A 14,432-nucleotide genomic window follows, 5' to 3' on the forward strand; every position below is an offset into this window, starting at 1 on the left:
CGCTCGGGGGTCAGGGTGCATCGCTTCGATATCTATCTTGGCGCGCGGATTCCGACCGCGTGATATTAGCGATAAGAATATAATTTTTTCGCGCCACGCGATAACCCGCTTTGTATACGCGCCGCAATCTGGGTTATCGCGCGCAAAACGTGCTGGATGATGATAACGCGCCGGAATGTCCGCGGAAAGTTCATCCATCGTCATGTTTAGCTTCGCGGAATTGCGTTAACCAACTTTGCCTTCCAAGCGCTATCTCGTTCATGTACTTATCAACTTGTTTAAAGCCTCATCGAAGGCATTTTCGATATTGTACGATGGAATCCCCTCAGCGCGGCTTTCTTCCAGCTTTGCGTAATAAAGCGATAAATATATAATAAGCAATGACCAGGCTAATAACAGCCGAGGTCATGAACGCAAAAAAAAAAAAAAAAAAAAAAAAAAAAATTAAATGACAAATTTATTAGGAGGATACAATTTTCCATTATTCGTCACTTATACTTTGTGCCTTATTTTGACACTCGGTTTAATTTGTTAACGTTATCAACTTTTTTATTACTCTCTAACATTTTCGACGCGAAGTAAATCAAAATACAACGATTAGCAAAAAGCGAATTAGCGAAAATACACGCGGTTATCGCCTCCGTATGGTGTGTTGTAACCATCGCTGAATCGTCTGATTACAGTGCCGTCGGTATGGCAGGAGACTCAGCTGATGCTTCCTTACTAACGAGCGCCATCGAAGAAGATCCGACGGAGAGCCCAAATGTCGAATGTCCGGAGCGATCAGAGATCCATCACTATGATCACCCCCGGATCGAGGATGCCCCGAGGAAGGGCGGAAAGGATCAAAACGTCGCGCTATTGGCGGACTTTGACGATATTATCGATTACATCGATTGTTGCAGTTTGTTTCAGAACTGGTTGTCGAGGATTTGCAGTAAGTCTGATCCGCGCATTTTTTTTTTTTTTCTCTCTTAAGCGAACTCTAACGTCTATGTCCGTATATAATCGATTAATCGATGTGGAGAATGATAACGGTAGAGACGATAATAATAATAAAAAAAAAAAAAAAAAAAAAAAAAAAAAGAATTTTTCCGCTAAAGGACGCTGAATCGCGATGCGTTATCAAGTGACGTATATCTGGCAATGCATTCGCTTCTTAAAATTCTCCTCGAGTTTAAACGGATAATATATGATAAACGCGATAACACATCTCGAATAAGAGACGGAGGTTTACTCTACGCGGAATCGATTTCCATGTGTCAAATTGCTGCAACTTATATTTCGCGCTCGCGCTTATCACGCCTCGAGGAACGAACAGTTCGCATTCCATTACGGACATTATACACGACAGCTTAACAAATAATCGCTTTCCCGATAATTATTACGACACGCGCGAGATGTTGACACTTAATTATCGTCGATACTCGGAGATATACATTCGTGTGGTCGAAACATATCGCAGAGCTTTAACGAGCAAGTCTGATAAGTTTCTTTTTTTTTGACGCTATTGTGATGATAAGCTCCTGTTTTGAGTTTATCTCTCTGACTTGATATATATATATATATATAAATTTTGCTTATAAGCAACGCGAAAAGCATCTAGGATTCATTCACATTCACGACGGATGTTCTTCCGAATGTATCTGTATAACTAATTAATGTTTACTAATCAATGTTTCTTACATGTCGAACGTTGTTGTAATCAAGGTTTGTTTTATTAATCCACTCTTTCCTCAATATTATGCCATTTATACGTATGTTTGCAGTGTAGCTTTGGATATATGAGTATATTGTCCATCCGAGGTAAGATTTTCTATGCGAGTTCGTATATATCTCTGCATCTGTGTGGATTATATATACTTAGAAAATTTTTTGTATACAACCTTATTATAATTTCAAGCTACTGTGAAATATATACAGGGAATATTAATTTTCCAATACAATAATGTGTTAGCAATAAACTGTCATACTTTCGGCACGCTTTGGCACTACGTAATAACGGGCTTCCTCGTGACAAGTGTTAAACTCTGCCGCCATTCACGAAAACGTGATAGGACGATCGTATAATTTGAATGGTGATAATTAATCTTTGCTTAAATCAACAAAGAGCGGTAAGTCACGCTTACTGACACGTGTGCTTATACTTGTAATATAGCTGTTATTCAAATTATTTAATTCTATAGATTCGAGTTATGATGGATGTGCACGAGCAGATTATATTTTTTGATTTATGTCCTGCACGACGTGTCGTATCGATAAGAATGTGTGCCTTATGTGTTTATCTGTTTTATCTAAAAAGCTATTCTATTAGCCTTTGTATATTATCTATACTATGTTATTATTTTTGAAAGCTTTTATTAAACGAATTTTTAAAGTAAATGTACTTATTATTATAAATTTTCCATATTTTTCATCGATTTCTATCTAATAATATTTTTTCTTTTATTCATTTATACATTATAAAAAAATTGTATAGTTTATATAAAAATAAATATCTTGTATATATAAAGCAAAGTTCGTAGAGATGTGCTATTTACGAATACTTTTGCATATCATAAATATATATACATTGTTTTTTTCACACAATTATTAATAATCTCGTATGATACTATTAAATATTTAATATAACTGTATTTTTATATACACATGTATGTATTTCCAGATGAGCATGTGGCTTCCGCGAATAATTAGTAATTTAGATTCTGACATAGTTATATTTAAAATTGTAGGCTGTATGTAGAACGTTGTAAAGACGAAGATGTAATAAAGGCACTAAGAAGTCAAATTGATAAGATAAGAATTCTGAGGCATTAATGAGCATATTAATGCAACAAATACATTGAGAAAAAAGGCGTTTGGCATATATTTGTCATTCTAACAAATCACAAATTTATATCAATCCATCGGAAAATCAAATTACAAGGCAGGTTGTCGTTTTTACTCTTCCATCATATCTTCATCGATACTTGCACCTTTTTCAAGGTTGTCATTATCATCTTTCGCAATCACCATTGGTGATGATTGCAGCACACACTGTTAGGCTCGTATCGATAAAAAAAAATTGCATCGATAATTTTTAATCACACCGAGATTTCGAGAATGACTCGAGCTTAATTCAATGAATCGAGCAATTTGATTCGATAGTAATTTCAAGTATTTACGTCTATTGAGGTTTGCACGTAGGATACAACTAGACTCGCGCGAAGAAGGCGCTTGAAAAACACGATGAAAGACTATTTGTTTACTACACATGACGCATCGTTAAACGTCTTGAGCGATTTAGAGAGCGGATGGAGAGAGGAATGGCAAGAAAAAAAAAAAAAAAAAAAAGAAAAAATCAAGCGGCTCAACGAGCCGGTAGTGCGAGGTAAACGTACTTGGGTTTGTTTACTGCGCAGTTTGTTCGCGAGCACGGCAGGAAAGACGAGGAAGCAGAGTGTGAACGACCGTGCCAAAAAAGCTGGCGTTTTACAGTAAACGCTAGCAAATCTTTCAATGGATTAAACGCTATGATGTACGTTACATTATTTGTCGAGCAAATAAAATTTGTCGTGCGACAAACGTAGCTAAACTTCATCCTGTATGTTGCGATGCAAAGTGTATATTAATGTTTTTATTAATATATAAATATTAATATTCTTTATATTAATACTAATTATATATTGCTTATATATACATGTATTATACTTATAGATTAATATTTTATATAATTCTTTATCAATAAATAATAAGACACCCGCTTCAATAAATAATATAATATTATTATATATTATAAAAAATAATATTATACAATTATATTTTTTATATAATAGCACAAAGAAGTATATTACACATTATATTATAAAAATGAGCTTTTGATAATTTAATTAGTTGAATATTTAATCGGTGAGTTTTTTTGTCGACAGTCATCTTTGAGTTTTAAACTCCTGGCGCAAAACATATTTTTATCGCAAAGTACATGCGGCTGACGCGTGAATTTTGCTTATTGTTTTTTTTTTTTTTTTTTGTCATATGTTAGCATACTTTGCGACGTGTTAATTTACTACGGTTCTAATCCGACAGAGACTTTGACCGCGTAAAATTCGGCGCGAAAGGTTACGGTCCGCGTGAATCTATCATCGTGATCTACAACCAGATACGGACAGGTTTAAATTTGCATTGAATTGTGATGCGTGTATTATTTCTCGTTACAAACGCGCAAATAAAGACGAAAGAGAGAGAGAGAGAGAGAAAGAGAAAAGGAGAGGAGGACAATTATCTACGTATGCGATTCACTCGGAACATAAATTACGAATTAATTATGCACCAGCGTAGGATATCCCTTACAATTGCTTCTGAATTTTCTCTTCAAATGAGAACGCTCGCTTAACGGGACGAATTTGCAAATTTTTTGCGTACATCTTACGCTGATGACGATCACTCGCTAATTTGAGAACGTGATTAAAACCCATTCGCGCGCTGCACTTCTACTTATCGCGCGCGAATACATATTCAATCGTTCGCAAGAGCGAGATAATCGGGAAAAAAATACTTTTGTTCGGCGAACAAATAATGGCATGCCATTGATTATCTGCGTGTGTTTGTTATTATCTTCGCCGGCGCAGTTACAACTTTCCACGGTCTTATGTTACACTTCAAGGCCACGAATCCCGCTGTACTCGTCGCGTAAGAAGGATAAATATGACGACAAAGGAACGGTGAACGAGAAATCGTAACAGCACGTGAGACAAGGTGGTGTCGAAGGTGCCGCCGTCGTTTTTTTGCAGAGGCCATTTCGTTTGAGCTAATCATCGGTACCGACTATATCCGCTTTCGCCTTTATACAAGATGTTGAAAATTCGCTGATTCAAATAGTGGATTCAAAATGAGTGACCAAAAAATTAATTAAAATGATCGGAAACGTTAATTTTATTTATTTATTTATTATATATAAGACGGTAGTTTTAATTAATGTTTGGTTTATTGATTTATTTATTATAATAAATAAATAAAATACTAATTAAGAGTGTCGGCTTAAAACTATCAAATTTGATTTATTGATTTATAAATAATTAAATAAAATCCAACATACATTATTACAAATAAATAAATGAATAAACGGAACACTAATTAAAATTATTAGCATGTTAAATTTTATTCAGACAGAACTGTTAAAAAGCTGAAATTTCAAAAGTTGTCAAGAAAATATTGTGCTCAACTAAAATAATAACAGCGAAAATGATTGTACAATAAAATAAAAATCTTTTATTATCAAAGTAGAAAAAAAAATTGAACAAGCGTCTAAAAAATGCACGGATATAAATAAAAGAAAAATAAAAAATATAATCGTATAGTTTAAAAAAAAAAAAAAAAAAAAAAAAAATCATTTTAGTTTTCAATGAGAAACATCGTTTTGTTGAAAGGAGTGAAGACTGTTTTCAAACATCCTGTATGATACGGTTGTCTGAGAAACATGCAGCCAATATTGGTGCCGAAAGAGAGAGAGAGTTTCAGTCTCCCTCAGAAATCCCAATGGAACTCATCTCATTAGATTTTACGGCCCTTTACTTTCACAGCGGCCTAGCACTATTTTTTTACTAGGTAAACTATTAAATAAAACTATTTATTTAATCTACCTAGAACTATTAAATTTAATATTAATAATTAATTAATAAGAGTTTTCACAAAATGAAATCCAGTTTCATACACCCAAATGGAATTGCGTGAAATATGCGATGCGATCATCGTGACAAAAAAAAAAATTAATTCCACGAAAATGTAGTAAATTACCTTATTATTAAAAACCTGATGTCATTCCAAGTTTCATCCTAATCCTCTGTCGATGTATTTTCGAAAGCACAAAATACTCACAAAACACTTGCACTTAAATGACCATGAGTACACTAATTAATCACTTATGACGATCGCGCGACATTTTGCACGACACTCCCGATAATAATCGCACTCCTCGGCCCGAACTTTGTTTTATTTACGACATAGAATAATGCGAAAAAAATAATAGTATTCATCGCGCGAGCAATCGGCAAATTATATAACTAAATATTTTCGGATATTACATTATACAGATATACGTCGCGATATTTTCTCGCTTGATTGTCGCCACACGAATAATAAAATTACACGTACAACGCGTTATATATAATACACGATACAAAAACTCGGTGCATTCTTTTGCGCGGATTAATAAATAATACACTGAAACGATTGTCTGTCTATCAACTCGGCATTCCCGACACTCGTTCGAAATCTGTCATTTGCAACGCGATAAATTATCTCAGTTATGTCGTTTACGAATATCGCAAGACGTAAATCACGATCGCGGAGACTAATAATAATAAAGAAATAATCGCCCGTTATTATGTTCGGCACTCCCGACGATACAAGACGCGAGAAAATCAGAGGATCAACATCGCCGGCAGTGATGGCTCCGATTAAATAATCGCGGTGACACTTTAGCACAGCAGCTATTTTCCTCCATAGGCTGTCTCACGATCAGTCGGTTTCCGTGCGATATTACGCGGTAACACGACTTGTCGCATGCATCGCCAGCAGTCGTCCCTCAGATACCGTCCCTCGTAGCGCCGCGACACGGACACGGCAGCCTTACCCTCTCTATAGGCTGTCTTGCTTGTGGCGGTACGCGGCATTAACGCGCGGTATTGCCGCGCGATGGCGCCACTTATTCCGTGCAGCGCCCATCGACCCGTCCACCGATTTCGAATCACCCGCGATCCGCGAAATTTTCTTCCTCATACGCTTCACGCTATGGGGGCTGGGGGCCCGCACTCAATGCACCATCTAGTTCGATAAATCAATATACTCTGGTATATGGATTAATAAATAATATGTTGAAACGATCGTCCGTCTTTCCACTCTCGACACTCCCGCAGACTAAATGAACGTGCTGAGATAATGGCCCGTTACTCGATTCGGCACTCCCGAACACTTGTTCACCCGCGAAATTCTCCCTTTCGACCGATTTAAGACGCGCGAAACAGAGGATCAACATCGCCCGGCAGTGATCCTTCCGATACTGACCTCCCCTCTCCGGGATATTGAACTTGGTATTACTGCGCGCATTAAGCCTTGTCTACAGTAAGTCGTTGGCGTAGGAAGCCCCAACCAATCACGATTGAATTTAGAAAAGAATAATCCAACGCAATTGGTTAAACTTCTTATGATCATCGACTTATTGTAGACTAGACTTTGCGTAATTAGGCGCCTGGATACGTGCAGCTGCTCGTCGACAAATTCCGAGAATCGTCTCCGATGTTTTTTTTCTCGGAATACGCTTTGCGCTGTATATACCATGTTACTGCTCCGTATTCCTTGTTCCGCGACGAAATAATATGATAAAAATTTCTACATGGAGACAATATTACAATAAAAATTAGAATAATTATAGAATAATTATCGTGGAATATACTAATTGTACATATACATATATAGAAGAAATAGCAGGATGATTTTATTCAATATTATATATTCAATAATATTATATACGTATATTATATTTTAAAGAAATATTGCAATTATTCAAAAATCTTTAAACATCAAACTATTGCGTAATCATTTATAAACAATAAAAAAATATACATAATTTATAATTTTTATACATATATGCACAATTAATATTTTGTAGATGATTGGAAAATATCTCGCGGAGCACGCACTCGATACATTATATAGTTCAATAGTCCGATGTAAATTATTAGATATAGTGTAGTGATGATTATAAATCGAACCGAGATCGTGTCATTCGTTAAATGTGAAACGTAAATGCGTGCGAAAACGCGAGAAACAGACAGACGGACACATACATGTATTAAAGAACAATTATTTAATTTCTCGTGTTAGCATAGCAATAAATAATTAACAACTGTAAAATTAATATTTTAATAATGATAATTTATTTATGAAAATTTTAAAATCAGTGTCATAAATGCGTATATAACACGGCGGAGATTAAATTAATATTCGGCATGATTTATATTTAAAGTATAGCAGAAATGCAAAGCGAAAGCACGTGATGGAAAGGGAAAGTTGTATATTATTAGAAATATCGATATCAGATACCAGGATGGTAATAAACGTATTCCCACGGAGATAAACATCGCACGATGTCTGCGGTTTGCGGCTATCAAACGATACGGGAAGAAGATCATCGATCATCGCGCAACAAGTGAAAACACCGAGGATCGCCAAGTTTTACGAACTTCTTTCTCATTGCGAAAGCTCGCCTAGCGAGCAATTCGAAACACCTGGCGTCTCTCATTTCCTGCCATACGATCGCTTTTTATGATTGCCACCGCGACGATTATTGCGAAACGGGGATAAAGTTGATAACGACAGCACGATAACTTTTATCGCGCGATAATGAAACGTGCTTTCGAACGGAGAATGATTGGACGCGAAGCTTTACTTATAAAATATATTTACTTATAAATATATATATGTATAAATATATATATATATATATATATATATATATATATATATGAATTATATGTAATGTTGAACGCGATTTAAGACCGATATTACATATTCGAATTCGTAATCATTACGATTCTGAAACATATCTGTGACTACGCGAGATATCAATATTTTTGTTTTATTGAAACAAATTTCTCTATAATTTTATTTATACCGTTGTCATGATTATATCGATTCGCCGTAGCTTCTGATCCGTAAAATACATTCCGAGAATAACAACGAGCACTGTTACATACATTTCTTCGTGTAATATAATTTCATAATTATATTTTTCTCCACCTAAATTTTACTAATAATATAAGAAAAGTATGTGTGAAATTGAAATTTAAAAATATTTCTGACTCATACACTTTTGCGGAATTTTACGCACGGCATGAATTACGAAATCAGCATACACGTGTCGCTTCTTCGTGAAGTTTTGTTTTGAGATTTGTGCAGCTCTGTCGTAATCACGAATTACATACATTTATTTTGGTAAATAATCGTTTTTTTCTATATTTTTATCGACGCTACAATATAAATTCTAAAATTATTCAAATCCTGTCTTAATCCTCTATTCGTCAAATGTCAAAAAAATATTCTGTAATAAATAAGTATATATATATTTTTTATAAACAAAATATATACTTTTATTTATATAATATAATATAAATATATAAAAGAGATAGAAAGTTATATAAAAAAATACATATAATAGTAATCCAATTGGAATAATTTTGTGTTTCTAAAAGCGTCAGGAAAAAATGAAAAATTAATTTTTTAATGAAGATTCTCGCAAAAATCTGTAAAAAAAAAAATAAAATATAAAAAGAATCACTACTATACACATCGAATTCACCGATCACTTCCTTCTACGCACTTTGCTTCTATTGTCGTTGTATAACAGGAAAACTGTCCGTTTTGTTCGGAGAACTGTCAAATTATATTTATTATCATGTTAATGCAGTTAAGACGAATTTGTCGCCTGACGTAACCACGAACCAAAATTACACGGCGAATGGTTTGCCATGCGCGTGTCGTATTCTAAGATATCTCGATCGTCCGTTACGTCAGTCAAACGGCGCCCATTCGTCAGAATGTGTGTCATAAACGGCTTTCGTCTCCGGCGTTATTTCGTCGATGCTTCCTTCAAGCAACGGCGGTCGAGTGAACGGCCATGAGTCGGTGCGCGAGATATCGCGCAGAGCGACTCTCGTCGCGTCCTACACTTTGATTGTCAGTCAGTCATATTCGGTTGTCTGTTAATGACGGCTCGGTGAAAGAATTCGATTATCGCGATAATCCTCGGTGAAATTAAGGACGGAATAATTTTTTATTATTTCGCCCGGTTTGGATTTGCAAGACTGGGAACGGTAAAAGCGAGTAATTACGTTAGAAATGAAGAATTTTGAGGTAGTTTGATTCGAGTAAATCTTCCTCTCTTATGAAAATATACATAGGATCATCAGCACATTAACCTTTAAATTTCTTTATTAAGATCGAACAGGTTCCTCTTTTTTAAGATATGTACATAGTGATTATTTTTAAATTAAAGATTAAAGCGATTCATTTTAGTGACTCAGAATAAAATTTGGTTAAAAAAATCTTAATCTTCTTTCAATCGTCTAACTAAACAAAATTTCAGTTATTGAGCTATCTCATTTGAATATAAAAAGAAAGTAAACGTTGAAAAATTATAATAGGTAGACTGTTAAAATTGAATTTTTAAGTTGCATTTGAATTTAAGCATTAATTATGAAAATATCTTTCTCACTAAAGCAGTCAATCAAATCAATCAAATTAATTATTAAATAGATCATTAAATCGATGGAGGAAAAAAAGTGCAATTAAACTTTAGAGACACTATATACGTTCTACACAAAACAAAGAATAAAGGTCTCGAGCAAGCGATGGGAGGAAGTAAAAAAGATTTTGCGTGAATAATTCGAGCGAAACTTGTTTGGATAACCTTCGGCTCGTGGAGGTTAACAACACATTGTAAATGAATTCTTTTCGTGTGTTGTATTACTAATGCCAGCTGTTATCACCGCGCTATTGACACAAGTGTGATGAAGTATACCGTGTTTCCTCGATTTTTGTGATACGTTTATTATATCTCGCAGAAACCGACACGGTTACATCTAGTATATTTCTTGGTGCGGACAGGTGTGTCAGGAACACGATCGATCGTTGTGATAGATGCTGCGATAACGAGATAAACGAATGAAAAAATTCGCGTAGATAGCTTAAGTGACACACGTGTAGAATGCGACATGTTATGAGGAATAAACCTCTTTATACCGAGTGTTCCAAATAAATTCAATTAGATCGATATTATGACATGGATTTCTTTTTTATGAAAAATTGGAAAATTATTTTTGATAAAATTGACGCGTAAAATGGATCTTCGAGTGAAGCAAGTTTGATAGTCCTGACAGCAATTAATGGCGTCATAAACTCTATTTTGAGTTATTAGGGGTACTTGGATTATTAGATTAAACCAATGAATACTTCGAGTAAGCGTTTGATTGATTAATCAAGGATTCAAAAGAATCTTGTTCTTTAAAGCTAAAAATAGCATCAATCACGGGCTGTTTTACATTATTTATATTATTTTAATGTATTGTTTTTATTAAAATCAAATTCAGAACTTATTTTTAGTCGAACATGTGTTCATAACAAATTGGTTTAATCGCTCTTAGGGCGATCAAACACCACAAGCTTGATTATATACGCGCAGGATTTTTTGTCGGATCATTTTTATCAGATACACAGAATTACAACGCACATTTTTGTAATAACTCTGTATCAACGTCATGTTAAAAAAATACGCTGGTTCGCTTCGTTCATTATCGTCGCATTCGCTCGCGTGACACCGACGCGACAACGACTGGTTTGTGCAACAAATGACGTCGTTCTCCACGCATGGCATCGCGCACATCGATTAATTAATTTCCACCACGTGTTTACCTTAATTGCGCGTGGCTAGACGCGATGCCGCACGCGCGCCTGCGGTTTCCTGCTGATTAATGGCGCACCGTTAACACGACATTTTTGCATGCAATTCTTCTGCATTCTCCGCGATACTGCATATTTCTCTTAACCTTTGGCCGTTGACCATTTTACCAGACTCGGATGTTTCGCATTCTGTCCATTTAACTGGCGGAAAATAATTTATGGAAAATACGGTTCACACATTTTGTTATAAATAGTATAATGTACGCGATGATGAAGCTTTATATGGAAAAATGTTTAAATTAGTATTTTCTTGTTTCCTTTTTTTTTTCTTCTTTTAAATAACACGAAACTATTACAATATATTAATAAATCTTTATTTCGTTAATGTGAAAAAAATTCAAGAATTATGATTGACGCGCATCCGCGTTAAATAGATGTATGTGTGAGAGGAAAATTTTTATTAACGTTATTTTCCGACTCACTTGATTCACGGAGCTGCGTATTATTTCGCAATCCTGGCGAGCCCTAAAATTCGATCGGGATAGGGGTGAACAACCCCCGTTTGGAAGCGACTGTCGTCGCTTGAAAAGCGTACCGGACCTTGCCCAACCGATCTATCGTAGGGACACGACACCAGACGAGGGAGAATATGCACGAAAGAGGAAGGGAAGCGACGAGTATAATTGTCGTTGCGTGTCATTTAAAACGCGAGGGTGAATTGCATTTCAGTAAAACGTATGTATTCGTAGATAGAGGGCGCATCTCGCGAAGCCCCGTGTCTGGCAGTTACGTGCCCGTAACTACGCTTAATTTAATTACCAAGAGTTTATAAAGGCTCCAGTTAACGCAATATCCTCATAAAGGCGTTTCTCTCGCGTCCGTTCCGCGGCAAATTACGTTTTCTTTTTCTTTTTATTTTCGTAACATCTATATCTACATAGTAATTTTTTTTTTTTTATATTCTCATGTATAAAATTTGACATAAAAAAATTTTTTTTTTTTTAAATGACAATCGCTTAAGTGCCAGAGAATATCAACGATTGCAGAATTTTTCGGATGTTGAAAATTCAAAGATCTTGTCAAAGAAATGTAAAGAGCGAGTAACAAAATTGTATCCGAAACTCTAAATTGATGCGTTTCGCTCAATTAGCGATTAAACACAGAAGATTCGACGATATCCCGGGATTTGATTTAAGCGGCACGAATATTCTAGGTTTGCAGCATATTCGCACAACGTTAATTCCGGGATAAACCGATGCAACTCTCGTTCAATACTAATAAACGACGCATTTCATATGTGTGTGTGTGTGTGTGTGTGTGTGTGTGTGTGTGTGTGTGTGTGCATATGTGTGTGTGTGTACGTGTATGTGTAAGTGCGGCTTAACAAATAATTCGGCTAAAGTCGACGTTCGTTGTGTTGTCCAGGCAACGTGCCGACCGGTCGATGCCTCTTCTGTTATCATCCTGTCTCTTTCTACCTCGGTCTGTCTCTCTCCCTCTTTCGTCCATCTCCCCTCTCTCTGCCTCTCATTCATCCCTTTCCCTCGTTCCCCATTGTCCCCGTTCATCTAGCCGACATCTACAGGCGTGGCATTGTTAGTTGAAAATCGTATTCCTCCGAATCGATATCAAAATGAGTTATTGATATTATCGTTATTTAGGACTATTATTATTTGGTGATCTCTCTCTCTCTCTCTCTCTCTCTCTCTCTCTCTCTCTCTCTCTCTCTCTCTCTCTCTCTCTCTCTCTCTCTCTTTCACATTAGAGTGAATTTTCTCATATTTTGAGTTTCGTCATGAATTAAAAAATAAAAAAGAACTATGATTTAATTAATAATTTTTATACGCACAGTTAGCCATTTTATATTTTGGTATAAATGTGAAGGTTTTCTTAGGTCGCGCAATCTTTAATTACTTGAAAATTATTATAGAACTATAGTGACATAGCATGTCTTATCGAACGTGACAAATGTCGTCGAGCATTTCTTCGCGGAATAATTTACGTTGTAACTGAATAATAAGTTCAATTTATACAGACAGTTCTTGCTTTCCGCATTCATTAGCATACTTAACATGAAAGCCGTCGGCCAACTAATTACTGTTATCGTCCATCTTTTCCGTCAAGGTCGCTTGAGTCCGTGAATAATTACAAATGCAAAAACCACGCGAGAGTCTCCAACAAAAAGCTGTAAAAAGTGCCTCCCGTAAATTGAATAATAATCAAAAAATTGTAAAAGAATTAAAATATCAATTATACCGCAAGAAATAATTAATCAAAGCTGAAATTGAGAGAGGTAAGATAATATTATTCATCATTAAAAGTGGAATCGCTAATAAACTTGATTTCATTTTGCGTAAAGCGTAGAAACGTACAGATAATTCGACAATTGATCGACATGAACGGGACGCACTACTATCAACGATAATATCAGTGACAGACAGATAAGCGATACATTGGTGATCGTGAGAGCACGTTGCATTGTTATCACTCTGTCTCTGTCTCTCTCTCTGCCTGATCCGGTTTCTTTCCCGCGCTCGATCCGCAAAGTTATCGATCAGCAAAAGCAACTGTCCCCTCTGATCGCCTCGGCTCTTTGGTATCTTGTTTCATTAGAGCCGCCTTTACACAAACGAATCCTTTGAAAAGATCACGCGAAAGCAAAAGAAAATATTTGTTCTCTGTCTTCTAAACTTTTAATTTTAGAGACTCTTTCAGTTTAGATATTTTCTAGTATTTTCGCTAGAGACGTCTACCTACTTCTTCGTTTCTTCTTCTTTTTCGTTCAAGCTATTAATGATGAGTGATATTTTTATATCTGTTACTTTTGTAATTATTGTCAAGAGCTAACCGTTGTAACTGATTATCAATTTTCTCCAATAACAGTTATTTTATAACTCTTTATATATATTTTATTTAATTGTATTATATTATATTATATATACTATATTATATTTACTTATACATTATATGATATAATATTGTACATATAATATAATATA

General features: G+C 35.3%; 2 protein-coding genes across 5 annotated transcripts in view; one reads left to right on the top strand and one right to left on the bottom strand.

Moving 5' to 3' along the window:
* The window catches only part of LOC140671418 (SET and MYND domain-containing protein 4), a 115,872-nt gene extending 108,411 nt beyond the window's left edge, over positions 1-7,461 (bottom strand). Inside the window, exon 1 of one of the 3 annotated variants that reach the window (XM_072902689.1) lies at positions 5,773-7,461. The gene's annotated coding sequence lies outside the window, so the exon portion shown is untranslated. The remainder of the gene's footprint in view (positions 1-5,772) is intronic. The other 2 variants (XM_072902690.1, XM_072902693.1) reach the window with 2 other exon arrangements.
* Positions 1-14,432, top strand: part of LOC140671419 (growth factor receptor-bound protein 14) — a 273,947-nt gene that overhangs the window by 50,800 nt on the left and 208,715 nt on the right. For both annotated transcript variants that reach the window (XM_072902695.1, XM_072902696.1), the window contains one exon: positions 684-937. In XM_072902695.1, coding sequence (XP_072758796.1) covers positions 694-937 — 244 coding nt within the window. In that variant the 5' untranslated portion in view covers positions 684-693. The remainder of the gene's footprint in view (positions 1-683; positions 938-14,432) is intronic.

The sequence above is a fragment of the Anoplolepis gracilipes genome, chromosome 11 (genome assembly GCF_047496725.1).
Source record: "Anoplolepis gracilipes chromosome 11, ASM4749672v1, whole genome shotgun sequence".
Classification (NCBI taxonomy): domain Eukaryota; kingdom Metazoa; phylum Arthropoda; class Insecta; order Hymenoptera; family Formicidae; genus Anoplolepis; species Anoplolepis gracilipes.